This window comes from Vitis riparia, chromosome 12 (genome assembly GCF_004353265.1).
Source record: "Vitis riparia cultivar Riparia Gloire de Montpellier isolate 1030 chromosome 12, EGFV_Vit.rip_1.0, whole genome shotgun sequence".
Classification (NCBI taxonomy): domain Eukaryota; kingdom Viridiplantae; phylum Streptophyta; class Magnoliopsida; order Vitales; family Vitaceae; genus Vitis; species Vitis riparia.
Window position 1 is genome coordinate 23,141,539 of NC_048442.1, and position 21,915 is coordinate 23,163,453.

Consider the following 21,915-nt stretch of genomic DNA (forward strand, 5'->3'; position numbering starts at 1 on the left):
ATGAAGAGGGAGAAGGACATGGTTTGCGGGAGGCTTCCTAAGTTTTAATCAATGATGTCATGTGTGATAAACTCATGGGTGCCAAAGGGTAAGACCTCTGTGAAGGTTGGGCCTCTTGCTTCACTACATTTGAGGTTTGCTTTGCTTCTTTGAATTTTGATTCTCTACTCTACTCTTCTCATTATTTCCTCTCCCTTTCTTTTCCATTATAACATCTATCAAATCCTTCTCTAACACACGCATGTCCTGTCCTTTTCTATGACCCCGATTTTGCTACTTGCATTCCGTCACTGTTCCATAAGATGAATCATGGATACACCACCTCGGTAGATGGCTGTGGGTTAGAAGGAGCAGGAGAGTTCGGAAGTGTAGAGGCTCACATAAGGTTGCCTTTTTAGGCTTGAATGAGTCTTTGTCAAATGTGTGTTAGGTCATGATTGGTGTCGAGGCCTTTTCACTTTTCTGCTCTTTATCCATATCTCGTGATTGGTCGTGATTGTTATTATATTTTTTTTTAGTAAGATAATTCTTTGGAAAAGTTACCTGTGCTTTCAAATTAAGATTTGCTATATATTCACCCCTTCTTTTCGTTACATTCAAAGTTCTTTTACAAAGTAATAGAGAAGATAAATTAAATAATTCAAATAATAATAGTAATAATAATATTGAATCAAATAGTGTTAATAATTTTAAAGTCTTTCAAGCTATGATATTTTTAAAGCTTGTAAAATATGAAATTTGAGACCCTTTCCGATCAAGTTAAGTAGAAAATATCATTTTTTTGGACCCTAAGGCTATGTTTGGTTTTTGGAAAATTTGAAAAAAAAAAAAATGTGAGAAAAGAAAAAATAGAAATAAAGAACAAATAAAGAAAAATAAAAAAATGATTCAAAATCAATAAATTTAATATAAGATCATCAAAATAGGAAAAAGAAAAAGAAAAAGGGGAAATCAAATGCTTCCGCTCTTAACAACACAAGCTGCCTTGACTGCATGGTTTTAATTAGGGGTTTGAGGAATAAAGTAAGACCATATACATGCCCAAATCCTATCCCAATGATATCCTTTATTGTTCTCAATGATGCCCATCATTCACTTTTGATTTTAGACTAGACTGATCATATAGCTAGTTTCATTGGCTTTAGAAAGAGCTGTCTTGCTATCATAATCTGATTGGTTTCAAAGTTTCTTTTTGGTTTCGTTTGACCAAAGAAAATGATAATACGCGGGAGAAACAGAAAAGATAAAAAGATGGGTAAGAAATTAAAGTTTGGGATGCGGTGGTGCATGCGTGAGCATATTCTACCTTTTTGGCATGCATATTTCTTCATGGCTGTTGATTCCTTTCCTTTTTCTTGCTGCTGGGGCAAAGAAGACTTAGCTTCATCTCAACACAAATCCTTTCCTTCGTTTCAACAACTCCTCATTCATATCCCTTTTAATATCTCCCAATTCTCATCACCCTTCCCATTCTCCTTTCTCATCACTCCAAAACCCCACCTCTCCTTATCCCACCACAGAAATTATCAGCATTTTGACATGGGTTTCCCCGGAGCGGTTTTCAGATTTTTGGATGCATTAATCGGGTAACTGATCAGGAAAAAATACAAATAGATTTCCATGCATGTTTGCATGGATTTCAGTTCTTGTGCCATTTTATTTTTGTCACATTATAAATTACAATGCAAAATATGCATATGCTTTATTTGTGTTATTAGCGATTGATCAGGTGAAGGAGATGATCAGCTTTATGTATATTGATTCATTTATACCATGTTCACCACTGCTCTTAACCATTTTTGTTTTTGGTGCTGAACCAGGCCAACCTGCATGCTCCTTTTTCCTTTGTAAGTGGATGAATCTTAATTCCATCACTCAGTTTTTAGATATATTAATTAGGTGAAACAAGCAATAGAAAATGTATATAGACACGACTAATGAGATTTATACATCCCTGTGTATAAATGGATGAACAGATACGCATCGGTACGAGCAATCGAGACTCCTTCCACACTGGATGATCAGCAGTGGCTGACATACTGGATTTTGTACTCGTTTATCACATTGTTTGAACTATCCTGTTGGCAAATCCTTGCTTGGTAAGACGAGTTCATAGACTAGTTATCATCATTTTTCTTGTTTGATCACATTGTAAATTCTACTGTTACAGGGTTCCATTTTGGTCGTACATGAAGCTCCTATTCTGTCTGTGGTTAGTGTTGCCAATTTTCAATGGGGCAGCTTATATATATGATCATTTCGTGAGGAAGTATGTGAAGATTGGAGGTACTGTCAGCTCCAGTTATCCTGAGAGCCAGAGGAAGGTTCTCCTCATGATGACCCCCGATGCCAGGAGGTCGGTAGAGTACTACATCTCAAAGCATGGACCCGAGGCTTTTGAAAGGGTCGTCAAAGCTGTAAGAAATATGTTAAATACACTCCTTTTCTCTAGCTCTCTAAATGCTGAATTAATACTGATTCTTCATCTTCTATTAATTGATTGCAGGCTGAAAAGGAAGCCAGGAAGCGATGAGCAGACGAAGCCAGCTCCTCCCACAGATTTTCTGATATGGGATTCTGACTGTAACACAAGAACCTTTCATCTATAGTTTGCAATGGCAAAGACCAAGATGAAGAAAACCAAAATGTTATTCTCTATAGTTAACCTATATACAGCAATGTTCTTGATTGACCTTTATTTTATGATATTTCAATAGATGTACAGCATGACCAAACTTTAAATTCCAAATGTCAACTATAGACTGAAAGTGATTCTCTCAGTCAGTCGTGAATAATATTTACAGCTTGATGGTTTTCGACTGTAAATTTCTTGAAAAAAATGATTAATTAATTATATCATATAAAACATTATAGAAAATTAAAAAACCATACACAACTTTTAAGTCCTGAAATAATAATATTAATAGAAATATATCTAATAACTTCTTTTATTTAATAAGAATAATATTTTTTTTTATAAGGGAATACTTGTATATAAATTAATTTATATAATTTTTTTCAAAAAAATGTGTTACATAAGACTTTTTGAGACATTTCTCATATTGTACAAATGTTTTGTCAACATATGTCTCACTAGTGGACAGGATTCTTTTGATGCGTCATAATCAAGGAAGTCATCTCATGTACTCAATTATCTCGAAATTTATCTACATCAGATTTACTGGAAATTTAAATTTTAAGTAAATATATATATATATATGGAACAGTGTCCACAACCGCCCATCTTCTAAATTCTTACTACATGTCATGACTTATTCATGTGCTACGGTCCCCCATCATGTGCCAAAACTTATGCACTACCATGATTCCTTGTTTGCCCTCTAGTATATCTCCATATATTCAAGAAGATCTAGTTTACGCATGCTAGAGGGCTCCTTCCGAGTGTGCCAAAACTAGTTTTGCCCTTTGGTTCACGAGAATAAGGAAAACGAATAAAAATTTTCTTTTCATTTCTATTTCTACCCTAAATAGTTCATTAATTTTAACATGATATATATTTGAATTTTTGGATTTTTAATTAAATTATTTGTTTAATTATGTGATTAAGACATTAATTTTGTAAAGAACATCACATCATCATTTTTTTTTTCAAAATGAATTAAAATGATTGATTTCATTGAATATTAAAAAAAGTGAGAGTTGTGTTTTGAAGTTATAGTTAGAGAAATTTTGTTGGAATGGTTTATAATTAATTTATTATAATTTTATTGTATTAAGAGTTAAACTCAGTGAAATTGTAGCAAAGTTATTTGTTGCCTAGAAACTTTTAGGATGGGTTATGAGAAAAAAGGTTTTGGAAATTTTAAAAATTTATTTATTTTATCCCAATTAAGCGGTTTTTATTTGTTTCAGATTTATTGAAAAAAATTATTTAAATTTTATGAGAAACAAGAGATAAAATGGTAAAAAAAAAAAATAGAACATATTTAATTTTATATTTATTTATTTATAGTTATAATTGTGTCAATTTATGAAATCACTTAGAACGATTTATAAAATATTTAGAGTTCGTCTGGTAGTGATTTTTGAAAATACTTTTAATTTTTATAACATTTAAAAGATTTTATTTTTTAAGTATTAAAAATGTTATAAACATTTGTTAAAATTATTATCAAAAAATTTATTTGACAGTGATTTTAAGAAATACTTTTACACTTGATAAGTGATTATTTTAAAAAATTTCAGAGAAAACACCTCGATTATAAACACTATAAATAAAAACAGTATCAAATAAACACAATAAAGCACTTTCAAACATCAACAAACGAGTCTGATTTATTTCAAAATCACTTCCTAACAAATTCATATGATATATTAGAAGTATTTGCTTGATAAATTTTATACAATTGAAATTTTTATTAGGTTATTTGTTACAATGCTTCTTATATATTTTTTTTATCAAAATAAAATTTCATAATTTAAAGCTAGTTAATTCTTTATTTTTATTTTTAGTTATTCAAAATTTATACTAACCATGTGTTAAATTTGGCAACCATGGTTTTTTTCTGCAATATATCATTGGGAGAATTACTATACCACATCTATTTATCTCCTAATTAATGTTTATTTTAAAATTTCAAAGCCTAATTGATTTAATAATAATTTGAAAACATAATGATATTAATTATTGACTTATTCTTTCTTCATGGTATCATCTTCATAGGTTTTCTCCATTTCCCAAAGTTAAATATCTGGTTTTGCCTCTGCTTGTTTATGCCTTGAGTGCAAGGTGCAACTTTCAAAAGAAAAAACCTAGGAAATGCAAAGATGCTAGGTTTGAAAGTTCAAGAGAAAGGAGTAGGCACGTGGAAAAAGTACATTAAGGTGCTAGAATGCTTTGACATGGTAGAATCACCCTCATTAGCAACCAAACCACTTCCATTGTACTGAAATACGTCCCACGTCTTATATTTGGCGTTTCACATGCAATAATAATATGGCAAATAGACATACGGATCACTTTAAAAAAGATCCATTAGCAAGCAATGGACGGTAGCTTCGGTATTGTAACATATCAATGGAAGAACATGAATAAAACATTTCCATATAAAAGATACATAAGGATTTAACATGATTCGATCAATCATGCTTATCTTCGCATATCAGAGATAATATTTTACTACACGATAGGGAATATTATTAAGGATGAAAACAAATACAACTATTGAATTTGAAAAATCTTATATTTCTCCACCACCTTGAGCCCTTTTGCTCCATTGAATGTTTCATACTCTTCCTCATTATATCTACACATTGAACTATAAGTCATTCTTTTACATCCCATGTCTCTCACTCTTCCTCATATTCTTATTCACCACGTATAGCTTTCACAAGCCCATTTCTCTCTTATAACTTTTTCCTTTCATGACACAGAATATTTATAAAGATACTTTTACTAACTCTTCTTATTCTATAATCACACATAAACCTAGAAAATATTTTATATAATATTTCTTTAACAAAAAGACATTTAATTAGGAATTTGAGATATTTCCTAACAATTTTCATATTGAATCAAATTTCATTAAGTCAATCGTTTATCTCACTATGATACATGACTTCTTTTTTACATCTCGCTCTTATCATGTGCCATAGCTTCCTTCGTGCACCATGGACTTGTGTACCACAATCCCCTTCTTATCACTAATGAGATAACAATTGACTCCATTTTTAACCTTTTTTTTTTTTTTTTTGCAAACTTTTGTGTTACATTTCTCTGCTTTTCCTGAAATCTTCAAACAAGGCTTTTCACAAATCTTCAACCAAGGCTCTTCTAGATTTTTTCAATCAAGGCTCTTTTAGACATCTTCAACCAAGACTTTGATACCAATTGTTAGACATGCGTAAACTTTGATGCTGCAACATAGTAATGGAAGAACATAAATAAAATATTTGCACACAAAGGTACATAAGGTTCTAATGTGGTTTAATCAATCGTGTTTACCTCCATTGATGAGAGATAAATTTTTTTTTATGTGAATGAGATTTTAACGTGGTTTTTTCCAACCATGCCTACTTCCACATATAAGGGATAACATTCCACCATACGATAGAGAATATTATAACTATCGAGTTCCAAAACATTTCATATTTCCCCACTTTGCAATGGGTATCTCTTACTCTTTCTTATATTTTTATCCACCACATATAGTCCTTATATGTCTTATGGCTTTTTCTACTCATGATCTAAAATACTTATAAAGATATTCTTACTAGTTTTTCTTATGCTATAAGAAGTCTAATTACAATTATATATAAACTTGAAAAATATTATATATATAATATTCTTTTTATAAAATTAAATATATACCAAATAGGAATTTGAAACATTTTGACAATAAAGAAACAAATACGGTGTTTGCTTAGAATATAACTCAAGCAATTTTATCTTCCAAGAGAGCTGTTAGTTATGTTGATTATGAATATATCAATTGTCTCTAATAAAGGATGTACCTTTACTTTGTATTGACTATTCTTTACGAACTTAATACGAGTTAACAATTGGCCTTAATATACACCTTCGCTGAACATGTAATGAAGGAAGCTATTTAGTTTTAAGATTCTGCATATTTGATAGCTAGAATATCCTAAGACTAACTAAAAATTAAATGTTCCAAAGGATGACCAAACACATTGATGTTTGGATAAATTTCACTAAAGATGTGATTACACATAGTTTTAACATAATGAAGGTTCATTACAACAATCCAGCATGTATAATGATTGTGTTCATTTCTAAGCTAAGACATTATATAAAATTGATTGGTATCCATAGTACGAAACTTTTCAAGGGTGTCATTGAGCATCAAAGTAGACTTTCGAGTTTGTCTAAGCTTTGAAAAAATGTGAGCTGAAGTAAAGACTTATGAAAATGAGTCTACTACTTATATTTAGGTTCAATCTCTAATTCCTTCCGAATTTCGACTAGGAGAGATTCTTGTTAGAAATTTCACTCTACTTGTAAGCAAAGGGTTTTTACTTTCTTGCATAGAAATAATTTTCTCGATAATTGAGGAATACATTCCTTATATGCATCTTCAAGAAATGCTAGGAAAGTAGAGGAAGGAGATTTTGATAGGGAGAATGTCTTGGGATGTAGTAGGGGCTTTGGGCCATAAAGATCTAACTGTTGTCACCTTGCGTATTAATAGAAGTTCCACTAACAGCAATCACTATTAAAAGAAGAAGAAAATAGAGGTAGAGAGAGTATGAGGGAACTTTGTTGAATACAGATTCCTGCATAAATTTCTACTGATTTACAACACGTGCAAAATTCATTTTAAGACATTTGCAGAACATCAAAACATCTAACCTCCTAGGTTTACACATTATCCACTTAAATGTTATCAATAATCTCTTTTCTTGTAGGACAAAGTTTTGCAAAGATACCAGTACAGTAAAAGTCAGAACTTCCATGAATGAACTGACAGATTTACTTGAATTATTGCAACTTTAACCTGGAATACATAAGTCATTGTTGTTCGCACTAAAAAATATCCTATGAACATAAAATATCAACAATGTTATATTTTTTCATCAAAATTCAAAAGAGAACGTATAGTGATCTAGGACCTTTTACACTGTTTCCTCTAGATATTGTAGATAAAAGATAATCTATACAACTAAGAGGGAAAAATTAGTTAAACATGTGTCTTCCTTTTCAATTAAAAAGTTCCAAATGAATCTCCAATTAGAACTGTCAAAAAACTTTCATATAGTATGTAGACAATAGCAATATAATTATCTTACTAACAATCTCAGGCAACAAAATGCAGTTATAAACTTGATGCTACAAATGAAAAGCCCTCAGGCAAGTGTGAAAACCACTCTTACAATTTGTCATATTACTAAGGCAATGTAGAGAATACCTGATTTAAAAAGAAGTAGAAACCTTAATGTAACAACAGATCTTTGGCAGTTGCAATGAAGCCTGGGGTCCACGTCTTGGAGCTAGTATCAAAAGCCCGAAGTCCTGAACTTGATAATACTAATCCCTTGGAACTTGGTCACCCTAATGAAGAAATGAACCGCCTTGTATCTTGGACTAACATGCCTTCCTACATTCACAAAATGTGACTTTTGTTAAGCATGAGTGGATACAAAGGAAAAGCTAAATACTTCATGGGGTGATAAACTTACTCCTAAAACCTGTAAATCTTTGCTGTTTTTTTCTGAGGTCCTGAAACCCTGCCAGAATCAGTTACCGCAGCAAAAGGAATAGTTGAATGGGTTGGCCTGGAGCTATCATGATCCATATTTTGACTGGGTTTCAGGATGTGCTTCGCTCCTGCACTTAATTTAACAGGACCGGATCTTGTCACACCATCCAATTTGGCAGCATCAATCCCTGGAGAATTTGCTAGCCCATCCTTCTGAGTCTCACTTGGCGTGCATCCTATACTGCTTGCTTGATCTCTGTCTGAATTGAGTTCAAGTGCAACCGGGTTAAGTTGCTCTTCACTGCTATAGTTTCCCACTGTGTTCAACCCTGTCACAGTGGTAGATTCTTCTCTCATTTCTAAGGTCATCAACTTAGGAGGCTTTGGGGATTCATTTGCTTCAGCTGCTGGCCTCTTTTTTGTATTCTTGCTATAGTCAGAATCTTTAACAAAAAAGCTTTTTGATTTCATTCTGTCTTTGACCTTGATTCTGTTTCTGTAGTTCACATTGCTTGAAGAAGTATGTTTAAATCCAGGAAGGACAGGAATGAGTGGAGAGTGAACAAAAGAGTGACCAAGGGAACTCTGAATTTGAGATTGAGATTTCATGGGACAGTAAGGATAAGATAGCACCGGTGATTGATGCACAGAAGGGACAGATATAAAGTTAGTTTGAGAGACAGTGCAGGAATGGTGTTTACCATCCAGATCAGAATAAGGTTGAGATGAGGCAATAGATGTTTTTTTCTGTTGTGCTGCATGTATCAACCATGGGGGCAGACTCTTTGAGGGATTCGGGAACCATGATGGCTGGCCATGTTCTCTATAATCTGGATGCATGAAGGGAAACTCAAATGCCGATTTTGTAGCATGAAGGCCCTGGTTGTATCTTAGCTCAGCAGAATTCAGATGCATGTGCTGACGGGTACTATGAGGAGAAGATGACAATACTGGTATCTGAGAGTTGACCTTTAGAGACTCATTTCCAGATATAAAGGGCTCATGGAAGTTGGGTGCCCTGTTGAGCATTGCAGGGGAGGGGGGAGGAGGAGCAAAAGAGAGAGAACTGGAACTTTGATTACTGTGACTTTGGGACACTAAATTAGTTTGCCAATTGAGATATGGGTGAGAAAACCTAGACTCTGGAGCTTTCATCTGTAAAACCCTTTGTGACGTTTGATTCCTTCGCGTTTCTAATGTGTGAGCAACAGATTCTTTTGATTTGCTCAATGCTGCATGTAGCATCCAGTCCTGTTGAAAATAAGCCTTGGCTGAGGAGCTTGCAAGAGCAGTACTGGTGATACAATTCTCTGTTATTATTTCCTTGTCAGTCCAGATCTTCCCATCCTCTAATCCTTGCATATCTTTGCTACTTCTACCAATTGTAACATCTTTACCCATCAATCGCATTGTTGGTTGTGTGGTATGCATCAATATCTGGTCTGAAGGCTCCCGTGGATGAATTTTTCCATTGTCCTTTTTGTACTGAATCTGGTCAGATTGTCTGCATCCATGGCAAGTGTCTTTCATCAAGTTAGGGTCTGAATCCAGCTGAGGGACATAGTGGTTGTTTGCCCTCTCAGAACCTAGCCATTGGGCATCTGTTCTTCCAACAACTTGTGATCCAGTGATACCTAACCTAGATGGGAAGCGTACATCCAAGTTCTCTTCAATGTAGTTTTGGGCGGGAAACAATTTTAATTGGTCTTTTAGAAGCAAAGTCTCAACAAAATGCTTCTCTTTCACACTTAAATTGTCCCCGTTACATTTTGGTAGGACATGATGACGAAAAGGTAAGCTGCAGGAAGAACCAGATAAGGTACTTGGATTCTTCAGATGGTTAAGCCCATCTTTGCCACTTGAGTTCAACCGGATTAGTTCACCATGAGAATTGAGAGGCAAACCGAAAAAATCATCATCCATGCACTTTTCCCCAAATAAAAGTGCTCTATGCTTGGATCCTGGAAAGGAAGATAAGCTATCCATCAATTCCTTGGAGGACAGGTGAGAGAAGGGTTGGTACTGAAGAGCACGGGTATTGTGATTTTCTGTGCTGCTTTGTGGCAAAAATGAAAGCCTCCCATTTGCATTTTCATTTACAGAAACACAAGATGACAAAGGATGAGAAAGTGCCCTCACATTTGCAATTGATCTTGTTGCAGAAATTCTGGGTGTAGGATCTCCAAAATGGTCAATCAACTTTCCACTGTTGTTGGAAGCCATGAGCAAGTTCCCTGCTACTTGAGAATTTAAAATCGGACTACAACGCTCTTTTGAAGAAGAAAGAAGTCTAGGAACACCAGCATATGAAGTGTCACTAGATGCAGGTGGATTGCCTTGATCAAACAAATGCAGATCAACACCATTTGGTGCAATTTGACTCAAGGATAGAGATTTGTGCAGATTAACACCATTTGATGCAAATTGGCTCGAGGATAGAGATTTGTCTGACAAATGCTTTGCTTTCTCTTGACTAGTTTGTGGCCTCAAGAAGCTTTGTATATCAACATGATCGCAGATATCAGGCAACTGATCCTTTTCAATTATAGGCTGAACCTCATTCCCTTTTTCAATGCCAAGGGAAACATCATCACCACTTTCATTTATCTCGACAGCGAATTCTTTTTCATTTTCCATGTCCTGATCCATTACTGTTGAAGGAGTACCCACATCTGATAATAGGTCACAGACATTATGCAATTTATGACAGTCAGCTGAAGAAAAATATTTCTTCCTGGGTCCAAGTATGTCATCTTTACCTGAGAACGTGACATGCCTCCCTGATTGGTGAATACAAGGATTCACTTGACTAGAGCCCTGCATGTTGCATGTAGTAGGGTTCTGCCCAGACCTAACTTTTGTCTGATTCTTCAGGATACCGCGAAGAGGAAGCACTGGTTTCTGGTGTTCTGCAATCAATTTGGGAGTTTGAACAACTTTCTCCTTTTTTGCAGATAAGCATTTCAGGCTTGGCTTCTTTTTACCCATAGAAACACCACTGGGGATGTCCTTTGTGCACCTCTTATGAGATGGTGAACCATTTGCTTTTTCAGTAAATTTGACTGGAGTTTGGAGTTTGAGCTTTTGAATTTTCTCCTGAGACCAAAAAAAAAAAAGGAAAAAAAGAAAGCATATAAGACTGGTATAGAAGCTAAACAAATTTCAACAACACATAGTTTCAACCATCAAAATAAGCCAATGATAGGAACATGGTACTAAGCTATGAAAACTTAGGTCTTAACATGAGGTAATTACTCAAAAACCATGGGTTCTACAGATACAAAGATGACCTTCTAATTCTGACTCACCTAGGGTTAAAATTTGCCCTGATTTCCTACCTATTGCAATAAAGGGTAATGAACAATAAAACAAGTAACTTCCACTTTTAAACTGTTGCTTCTGAGTAATAACCATCACACACTTTCTCTGGCTTCAAACTCATGCAGTCATATTCCATACCAAAAGTGTTTGGAAGTTTCTGTTGGTCATCAGTTAGAGACATTCAGTGACGGTGCTTCTCATAAAGGCAAGGCTTGTAGCGACAATCTAAAAGTAAACGAATGATTAAGCAGAACTCTTGGTGATATTCAGTTATGAGACTGATCTCGGTAAGATTCCTAAAAAGGCCTTGAATAAGTTTTAAATTTCTTATATTTTGCATCTCTTGATAGAATCTTTACACTTAATCAACTGTAAACCCTAAATTTTAAATTTCTTATCTTTTGCATCTCTTTCTTTATTTATTTTTGTTGTCTTTTCTTTTGTGTGTGAGAAAACATGCAATGTTGTGAAAATGCTCCTGTCCATCTGTAGTTTAAGAGGGCAGGCTTGGAAGTGTTTAGTTCTGCCTCCAGGGCCAGCTCTTCTTCCTGCATCCTTGGTTTAATCTCAGGAGTGTTGGTAGAGCAGGTGGTGTCAATCCCTATTGGTGATCCAAGTAAGAGGTTTGGTGATCCTTGTTCTTCTATTTCATCCCTTTCTGGGCTTCGGAATTGAACATTCAGTGGAGTGGCCTTCCCTGGAGTCTAGGCAGTCAAGATGGGGAAAGATCCTTGCATTTTATTCAGGGGATAGGTGGGGTTGTGTGTACGAGGGGCATACCAACCCTTTTCAGAGTGTTAAGGAGAGGGTTCCTCTGTTTTCTTTGGAGTTTCAGGGGCACATACTGAAAGGTATCAATTATCCCATGAGAATAAAGGACATGAATTATGGTTATTGGGGGTAAGCAGGAGCCAAAGGGATTTCCTGGATATCATGGTGTTGCAGAAGGTGGAGAGATTTGATTGACATTGTGTGACTGGGCAAAGATTGAGGGTGGTGTTGATTGAGACACTTGAGATCTAGAACTTGCCTAGATTCCTCCCAAAGGCAGAGGTGGTCTTGCTTCTTTCCTTTGAGCCTGGAAGAAATGGCGGCGTCAGATTGAGTGTTGGAAAAATTTAAGAGTTCCAGCAACTATGTTGGGATGTCCTGTGAAGTAGTTTACTAAGAGAAAGGATTGCATTTGTTCATTGAAATTAAGGCTACATAAGAAAAGCAAAATCTTGCAGGGTTATTTCAACAGGTGAAGTAACGAATAGTTTTTTGTAAGTGTGGAGAAGGAAGTCTAGGGCAGCATACCGGGGAACATTCTTGCTGAAGCTTAGAATTTTGTCTTTGGAATGTAAGGGTCCTCAATGAGGTGAACTAGAGGAAGCTGGTTAAACCCCTTTTTAAACCATAGAGCTGGTGTGATTTGTATCAGGAAATGACACTTGAGTCATTATCAAGGGAGGTGATTTGAAGTTTGCCTAACCCTGGAATAAGCCCCATAGGGAGTTATTGGTCAATATGCACCTTCAATAGGGTGATTAGAGCTAGGAGGAAGAATAGGTCTATCTAAACTTCTCCAGGTTCTCTAAAATTCAATCCAATTTAGTTAATCACCCAAAGTAAACCAGCTCTATCAAATCCAACCAAGCATGGATATAAGAAGGCAGAAACATGAATAAACAAAGAAGCAAGACCAGTTTTTATGTGAAAACCCCAAATACAAGAATTTGGAAGAAAACATAGGACTATCATAGTTTGCTAACTAATCCACAGTCCAAGGAAAGAGTACAGGAATAATAAATCAATCCTTATTGCATCCCATAATACTTAATCTTCACAAATCCTTCTGCTCTTCATCACCTCACCCTATTTTGAACCATCACAGTCTGCCTTCAAGTAGCGAAGCAGCACCTCTGTTGAATCACTCCACCAATCTAGAATTTACTCCAGCCACAATCTCAACTCTCTCCAGATCACCAACTCATTAACAGTTACACAATAAATCACTCATGGTAAAAGGTTTCAGGATTTCTAGGTGTGCTTCAAACATCTAAATTACATTTTTTTTGAAGAAAAACTCAATAATAAGGTGTGTAGAGGTGAGCCTTTAGCTTCAGTACTCAGACTCTTTGTGCTTTAGATGCTAATAGACGAGCTAGGGTAGCTGATTATTGGTGCAATGAACATGGTTTGAGTTTCCATGACTGGGAATTGAATGGAAGCAAGCTTTATGGTCTGCATTTATAAGTGCATTAATGTGGAGAACCCAGATGTTTCCACTTGGAGACTGTCAAAGAAGGGTATCATTGTATTCTATTTCTTCCCAATGTAATAAACTAGATACTCCTTGAGCTTCTCCATTTCAACTGTGTTGTGCACCATCCAAAGTGGGTTGTTTTTGTAGAAGTGGCCTAAGAAAAGATTCTCACCCTACACCAGTTGAGACAAAAGGGCCGCACTCTGATGAATTGATTTGCTAAAATAAAAAGGATAATGAGTCCACAAAGCATATTTTTGCCATTTTATGGCATTGGGGCATGTTTTTATGTCTATTTTTTCTTTGATTTGGCAATTTGTCTTGCTCGTTCAATCATGAGTTCCCATGGTCTTGGAGAGTTGGTTTTGTGGGAAAGAAAGGAATGAATATCTGGATATCTGCTCTGCTTTCTATTTTTCTAGTCTATTTGGAATAATGGAAAACTATCCAGAGGAGAAGAGTTGTCTTTGTTGAATCTTAAAGACGTGTTCCTTAAAGCATGGTTTTGGTCTTCAGATATCCTCAAGGAATGAAGGGTATCCTGTTACTTGTGTGAATAGAGTGGGGGGTGGGCTCAGTGTGGTGGCATGACCGTCCTCTTCATTTGTTTTAAACCTTTCTCTCCTTCTTTTAGATGTCTTAGTTGGGGGCAAAGGGGCTTTATGTTGGAACTCAAAAATGTGTTTCTTCCAGCATGGTATTTGAGATCTTCAGATATCCACAGGGAAGGAAGGGTATCTCCTTGATATTTTGCAGGGTGGGAATGGGCTCAATGTGTTGTGGCCTCTTTGTTTTCTCCATTTGTTTCAAAATTTTCCTCTTCCTCATTCTTTTAGTTGTCTTGGCTGGAGTTTCTCTACATACTTCCTATGTACTTGGCTGCATCGTGGACACCTTTTCTCATAAGGAAAAGAGAAAATTCTCCTGAAAGTTTTATTAATGAAAGAAGATATAAAAATTAAAACCATGAAAACGGCTAAAAAACATATAACACAATTAGACACCAAAAATTGAAAATTATAAAAACACTGATAGAAAACTTAGACAATCTAGATTTCATGGGTTATGTTGTCCTGAATAACGTTGTTGGTGAATTCACCTAGGCATATGGGTCTATGAGGACAAAATATCTCTTCTTGTGAGGATGACCTCTGTTCTCTTGATTATTTCTTTAGCTTCCATTTGCTACTGACCACCTTGTCAACTGAAATTGAAAAGTTGATGACAACCAGACAGTTACCTCAGTCTTTCTTAACCTCCTCAAAATGTGATTCTTTTCACGTGTTCTCAACAAGATCCTTAGACAAACCTTACATTATGTAGCCATTTTATGTTTATCTTGGAGATTAATTTTTTAGAAGAACAAGAAGCAAGATATTACTGATAGCCATTCTACTACCACTATCATTGCCCACCTGACTTCAAATATCTTGTAATTTGGTGTCTGCTATTTTCAAACCTATCTCTTCCTCCCTTTTAATAGGCAATGTGCTAAGGGAACACTCTTTCATAAGCAGATTAAGCATAATGAGATCGACTATGACTTTGTTCAGTATTAGCTTAGAAGGAGACTCACTGCTTCATCATCTTTCTTCATCACTCTGACATACCGCCTTTCAGTCTTCCATGAGTGGATTAGGCATAATGTCATTGACTGTCAATTCTTCCTCATTAGCTTCTCTCACAGCCTCAGCTTTCTTTGTCATTTTATCTTATTCCATTTTTTGTCTTCCATAAGCACATTAAGTGTAAAAGGATTATTGTTTTGTTCATCACTAATTTAGTATGATTTTCTTTTGATAGGTAAACTATTTTTTTTTTCCTTTTTTCTTTTCACCCCCATGGGAATTCAAACCTGGTACCTCCTACAATCTGACCAACCCCTTATCACTTTAGCCAGGCCTCAAGGGCCATTATTAATTTAGCATTCACATCCTTTAGTGCCTTACCTTTGCACTTGACAAGTTCTTAGCCTTTTTCTTACAACAATGCCTCAATAAATGAAAATTTGAATTATGGTGCAGTTAAAATTGAAGGTGCTAGAAGAAGCAAAAGGACAAAGATGTGGATCAACCTTATTGAGAAAAATATGCTCGGCCTATCATTTAATTAAAAAAAAATGAAATAAAAAGGTCCTAAATAGAGCATAAATAGATGTATGACCACGCATAATCAAATAAGCCTTTGCAAAATTGAAATGATCATTCATATAACTGAAGAAAGGCTTGCTGAACTTGGAAATCAACAATTCAACCAATAGACAAGCAAAAAAATGAACTATATTATTATAAGTTCTAGAGAGGCTTAATCAACTCCTAAACAAATCATAGTATTGCAGTTGCCAATCATTAAAAAATAATTGGTGGATATCCGCAAGAACAGAAATGTTTGATTTTACAGAGTTGATGGGAATTTTAAATCCACAAGTTCTTAAAAGTTAGCTTCAACTAGCTTGTTTTTTAAACAGGCCTTATAGAATGTTGAAATTTCCTATATTTATATTTCCGAGTACCTCTATCCAAGTGCTAAAACATTTTTACTATCACCAAAAGAACTCTCAAACCATTCTTTCAATGAATTCGGGAATGAAATTTATTCAATACAAATGTTTTAGTGTTGTCAAGGACAGAAAGTCAAAAGAAATCCTGGGAAGTACTTAAAATTCAATATATTCTTGTGCCATTGAATCATGAAACAGGAAAGATTTAAGATCAATTTCAAATCATCTAACCAAGTTTTTTAAGGAATGCAACTCTGCATTTAATTTACATATGTGCTTTTATGCTTTGCTTTCCTTTTGCATTCATAGATTCAATATCATGGGATGTCAATCTATAAAATGAAATAATGGGGTTTAATATTTTACATGATTGCACCTTAAAATGCTTTAGTGTTTCATCTACATGTTATTCAAACTGAAAAAACATATTCTCTCATGTTCAACATTAGTATCTTCCATGCAAACACCTATATTGGCCTCTAACAAAATCACTTAGTCATTTTCTAGTGTTATTTTGGCATTAAGTCTATGTGTGTGTGTGTGTGTGTGTGTGTGTGTGTGTGTGTGTGTGTGTGTGTTTTACATATTCCATGACTCCATGCATTTCTAGGTTTTTTTACATCTTTTTGCTGTAATTTCAAACTGTTTTTGTTAAAATCTGAAAAATAACATACTGAAACAAGCACCATGGAAAGATTAGTTTCTAGTTCTATGAATCACAATTCATGGTTGATGGTTGATGATAAGTGTTTATTGATGTCCTAAAAATTAAACACATTGGAAAAGAAAGTTATTGAGATTCACAATGATTTAGCGTAGGACCTGGTATCTTCTCTACCACATTCAATATAGCAACCATGTATTCATTCTCTCCCAATATCTAATATTCCTTTGTTTCATGATAACATCCATATGATCATGATAAATGATAAGTTCTACCCTAACCATCTTCCTCACTCAAAAAGATGACAAAGAAAAATGAAAACAATTTGCTTAGTCCAAGAATGCAAAAAATATTCAGATGTCACCATAAAAAGAAAGTTCTGAAATCAGCATAACAATTACAAAGAGTCAACAGTACCGATAAAGAATTTTATTTCTCACCTCCATTTTGAAGTGTCATACACATGAAACTAGAATACTCTCTTAAGATAGATGAGTAACAATATTAACTTTCTATTACATTTTCCAGTAAAATCCAGTTCCTAATTTAGACAACTGCATATGAATTTTTAAGTTAAAAAGGAAGTTCATGACAATTCTAATTTGAAGAACTTCATAATTTTATGTTCCTATATCAGAATATCACCACAAGGAAATTAACCTTTGTGAGCCCAATTCAATAAAACAATACTCTTCTTGTTGTGAACACAGTAAAACTCTTATAAGTGCTTCAAAAAAATAGAAGACACCAAACACAACATTTTTCTCTTTGACTAAATGAAAAAGCATCAGAAAAGTGGTTTAGATGGAAGGAATTCATTCGGATTTTTGGTTCTCACTTGATCTAAAATTGGAACTTGATTTAAACATCAGAACAAGTAAATATCTCTTAAAAAAATTGAAAAGAGGATTATTTCCCACAAGGAACAACCTTCATATAAACTCTAACTGTAGCTAGAAGGATGTAAGATGAAATTAACCAAAATAATATCCATTTTTACATCTGCTTTGAAATTTTAATATTAGTTTAAATGGTTGTAGATATGGGAATTAATCTTACACAAAGAATAATAACAATAATTCTGTTTTTTAACCCCAATCTGCAAATGACTTATAAGCATTTAGAAACTGGAGACCAGTCTTTGTTAGTTGAGTCCTTGAAGAGTCCAAGACCATCATCTTTTAATGATTCTGAAACTGGAGTTGCCTACAAATTTGAAGGTTGGTTGCCATTACAAAGGCTCCTTAACTATGACATATATAGACAGAGATGTTAGGTATCCGGCTGAAACAAAGTACAGAAAGGTTTTCAAAGTCCTTGAAACTCCATCAGTCCATGCCTTTGTATCATTTACTAAATTCCCTTTTTTTTTTTTTTTTGTTCTTTTTTTTTTTTCACATCATCTTCAATATACTATTACAATCTATTTCTCCATTATTTGTTTCATTCCCAACTTTTCCAAAATGTTCCAGAATACAAGCATATGATTACAGACCTAAACTTCAAATGTATTTAGATGAAAAAGGTTTTTCCACGATTTTTTAGATTCTTACCAACAATGTTGTGAGACACACCTCAAATCATCTATTCCTCCATTATTTGTTTGCTCCCCAACTTTTCCAAATTGTTTCAGAATATAAGCATACAGTAACAAATCTAAACTTCAAATGCCTTTAGATGAAAAAGGTTTCCACAATTTTTGATTCATACCAACACTGTTTTGAGACATACATCAAATCATATTCACCTAGTATGAATATCAGTAAAAAGGTATAACCTCTAAAAAAGAGGGAAAATGATGCATTGAAGCTACGCTAAAATGGTAACAAAAATTTGATATCTATATTGATCGATGTCATTGATAATAATTTGCATCTATTCAGAGAAATGATATATTTAAACCTGTTGTCATTGAATTGTCGATTTTTGTTTAGGACACAGAAATGAGATTTCAACCTATTATTTTAAGAGTGGATGCACATTGATAAAGAATGATCTATAGTTATTTAACCACCCTAGGATGCAATTTTCAGAGCAAAAAATTACTTTCACAGAAAAGGCCAAAAAGAAAGAAAGAAAGAAAAAAAAAAAAAAAAGGAATGGGATTTCAGATCCATTTCCCAGAAAGGAAAAAACAAAAAATACAAGAAAATAAGAGCTAATTGAAACTGGATAAACCAAGCATCAAACACAAAATTAGTAAGAAACTTTAAGACCCCCAAATTGTCTTTGAAAGTAACCCTTTAACTTAACCTAAAACTTCTCAATAAATTAGTTCCACTTTAAAATAGCCGTACTAATGAATACAATATACCCTTGATCATGTCAATAATCATAAATTTCTCAATTGAAAACAAAATTTATTTCTCCAACAAATGCATTGTCCTCCAACAGAACTTAGACTTCTAAACTGTGACCAAAAGCTGGAGCAGACTGAACACAGCTCCTACTAGCATTAGGCCCATAAACAGCAAGAAGCAACCAGTTAGCTTTCTTTTTAATACGTTTCATTATTTATAACAGCACCAAACAGAAGGTACAATCCATTTTGGTGTAGTCCTAGACCACTGGCCCCAACTTCATGGTTCTCATTTATGGAGTTTCTGATTATCAACTAATTGACCCAAAAATATTAACTTTACGAAGGGGCAGGTTTCAACTGTCACAAATACAAAATCCTTGTCATTCCAACAATCTGGCCAAGTAGCAGATAGGAAGGCATACCGTAACAACAATACAAGGTCCACAGGTGTGAGGTAGACAGCCATGCAATAGGGTTCTTACCAAGTTGTTTTCATCTCAGAATCATCCGCTTTCAGATCCAACATCGTCTGCTTTCAAATCCAACATCATCTCTCAGTCATTCAAATGATAACTGTTAGAGCTCATCATGTCATTGTGCCAGGCCTTAGACCAACCACACCATTCACGCCTTAAAAGTTACATATTGCAAAAATGGTTAGTTTCCTAGTAAAGTTGTCACCATCATAACCTAGCCGTTCATGGAAATGTAAGTTCTCTCTCAACACATTTCCATCTCTGGAACCATCTAGCCAAACGGGCAGATAAGCTGGCACACTTCAACATCTGTATACGCTCCAGAAATGGCTCCAAATCTTTTCTAACATGATTCCAAGAGAAATGTACACAAGTACAATGTGAGTATCACCTAACAACCAGCGAAAGTGAGTAAACCCCACTTTTGAGGATATCATCCATGTGATTGAGATGACTGTCATGTAAAGAATCAAAGCATCAATAAGACAATCAGAGAAACACAAAATATGTTCCCTCATTTCTGGCAATGCGATTTCAGATGAATTTCACATCCATTCCACCGTATAAACTAACATAATAGACATCCGATAACGCCCCTCGAAGCTCAACTCTAGCTAGCATTCATACAATACCAACCTAATAATCCACATGGAACCAACCAGTATAAAAATATGATCACGGATGGTAGCCATATGATGAAAATCCAACAACCCACAAAGGCCCAGCTGGTTGGTTCCAGGTGAAGCAGATGGAAACAGTGCAAAAACAGCATCATTAAACCAGCATACATTTGCTAAACCAAGGACAAAACTCACCTCCTTATAAAAGCCCTCTCTGCCCAACCCGTACTGTACAGCTGGAACACCACAACACCTCACTATGACCTGCTCTCAAACCTTCCCAACATGGGAACCCCATCTCTCGTTTTAACTTTTTCTCTTTATGCTCAACTTCATTGCCGCGTAGCTCACACAACCAGTACAATTACAAGGCCTTTGCTTTCGTCCTCAAACACTACAGTCATATTAACCAGCTTTTTTGGGCAGTAATTTTATGCAGAAAGAGAATGAAAACAAAACCCAAATGAAGTTTGAACGAGCACATACAGTACTAACCTATAAGCATGTAATCAGCACATGAGTAAAAATAAACATTGAAATCCAACATTATTTTATGGTGTGAATCACACATACCTTGCTTGCAATTGACTCCTCGTCCTTCTTAGCCTTCTTCTTGGACTTGTTCTTATTCACCTTGCTCTCAATTCCCACCGCAACCTCTTCTTCCAAGCTACTTCTCTTCTTCTTCTTCTTTTTCTTATTCTTATTCTTGCTCTTCTTGCTCTTGATTTTGAAAGCAACACCATTGGGAGAATCAAACTCACCTTCTTTAATAACACCTACATCTCCATCTTCACCTTCAACTTGAGCTTCATCATCATCATCATCATTATCATCATCATCACCAACCTCCAAATCCGCCGACGAATCGATCTGGGGAGCGACTGCGAAAATCTCAAGAATGGATCGTTTTTTGGGCGGCCTGGCCTTGGCCTTATTGTGCCGCCGCTCCTCCGTCGATTTGTCGGGCTTTTGGGATTCAACTTGATGAATATGAGATGATTTCCGTTGAGCAGCAGCGGATCTCAGAAGCTCCACCTCATGGGACCACCATCTGAACTTGGGCACCTCCATCGGAGGGAGCAAAACACTCTCGTCCCCGTGCCCATCCCCATCGAAAGGCCAACATTTCACCACGTCCACACTCCTCATCCTCCACACATAGTCCCTGCAACACCACCACCATCAAAATCAAAACAAGAAAATGAAAAACAAAAAGTCAAAAGCGAAGCAAACACCAATTACAGCAACTCTGACTCACCGGATGGAGAAGCCTTCGAAGGCAACCGCCATAGTTGATAGTTGAGAAAAGAAAGAGAGAGAAGAAAAGAGAGGAAAAAGAAATAAGAAAAGGATTTTAGAGAGAGAAGGGCGATGTTAGAGAGAGAGAGAGAAAGAAAGGGTATGTTTCATTTTCCCGCTCTTGCTGCTTGTTGGGATGGAGTGGGGCTCCTCCCATTTTCAGCACTAATTTATGACTGAAAGCGACGTATGAGAACCCCTCCTAAACCCAAAGCTAAAGTTTTCCAAATTTATTATTATTATTTTCCATTTTTTCCTTTGTATCACCCGACCTTTCTTCTCATTCTTTTATTCTTTTTAAT

The 21,915-nt window shown here is 35.2% G+C and overlaps 2 protein-coding genes across 4 annotated transcripts; one reads left to right on the forward strand and one right to left on the reverse strand.

The window, feature by feature from the left end:
- Window positions 1–1,470: 1,470 nt before the first annotated feature.
- On the forward strand, window positions 1,471–2,698 carry LOC117927100 (HVA22-like protein f). The gene is made up of 5 exons (XM_034846506.1): window positions 1,471–1,586; window positions 1,821–1,847; window positions 1,977–2,099; window positions 2,171–2,417; window positions 2,507–2,698. Exons 1-5 carry the CDS (start codon window positions 1,540–1,542, stop codon window positions 2,531–2,533), a joined length of 471 nt encoding a protein of 156 aa, XP_034702397.1. The 5' UTR covers window positions 1,471–1,539; the 3' UTR covers window positions 2,534–2,698.
- Window positions 2,699–5,540: 2,842 nt separating this feature from the next.
- LOC117926983 lies at window positions 5,541–21,686 on the reverse strand. 3 transcript variants are annotated; one of them, XR_004653258.1, is made up of 5 exons: window positions 21,573–21,686; window positions 20,885–21,479; window positions 8,161–11,276; window positions 7,890–8,078; window positions 5,541–5,877 (listed from the first exon to the last, which is right to left on the reverse strand). XR_004653258.1 is itself a non-coding variant. In XM_034846327.1 (5 exons), the coding sequence occupies exons 1-4, from the start codon at window positions 21,602–21,604 to the stop codon at window positions 8,163–8,165; spliced, it is 3,654 nt and encodes a 1,217-aa protein (XP_034702218.1). In that variant the 5' UTR covers window positions 21,605–21,686; the 3' UTR covers window positions 7,679–8,078; window positions 8,161–8,162. The 3 variants fall into 3 exon arrangements, 2 of the variants coding, with proteins under 2 accessions (XP_034702218.1, XP_034702217.1); XM_034846327.1 differs by lacking the exon at window positions 5,541–5,877 and having other exon boundaries at window positions 7,679–8,078; window positions 8,161–10,852; window positions 10,940–11,276; XM_034846326.1 differs by lacking the exon at window positions 5,541–5,877 and having other exon boundaries at window positions 7,679–8,078.
- Between the last annotated feature and the right edge of the window lie 229 nt (window positions 21,687–21,915).

Bases quoted from the DNA above. Each gene is read 5' to 3' on its own strand.
- LOC117926983 (XM_034846326.1), bottom strand. From the start codon at position 21,604: ATGGCGGTTGCCTTCGAAGGCTTCTCCATCCG. The intron at 21,480-21,572 runs GTGAGTCAGAGT...GTGGTGTTGCAG, and splicing joins TTCGAAGGCTTCTCCATCCG to GGACTATGTGTGGAGGATGA. The intron at 11,277-20,884 runs GTATGTGTGATT...TTTTGGTCTCAG, and splicing joins AGGAGTCAATTGCAAGCAAG to GAGAAAATTCAAAAGCTCAA.
- LOC117927100 (XM_034846506.1), top strand. From the start codon at position 1,540: ATGGGTTTCCCCGGAGCGGTTTTCAGATTTTTGGATGCATTAATCGG. The intron at 1,587-1,820 runs GTAACTGATCAG...GTGCTGAACCAG, and splicing joins TTTTTGGATGCATTAATCGG to GCCAACCTGCATGCTCCTTT. The intron at 2,100-2,170 runs GTAAGACGAGTT...CTACTGTTACAG, and splicing joins TGTTGGCAAATCCTTGCTTG to GGTTCCATTTTGGTCGTACA.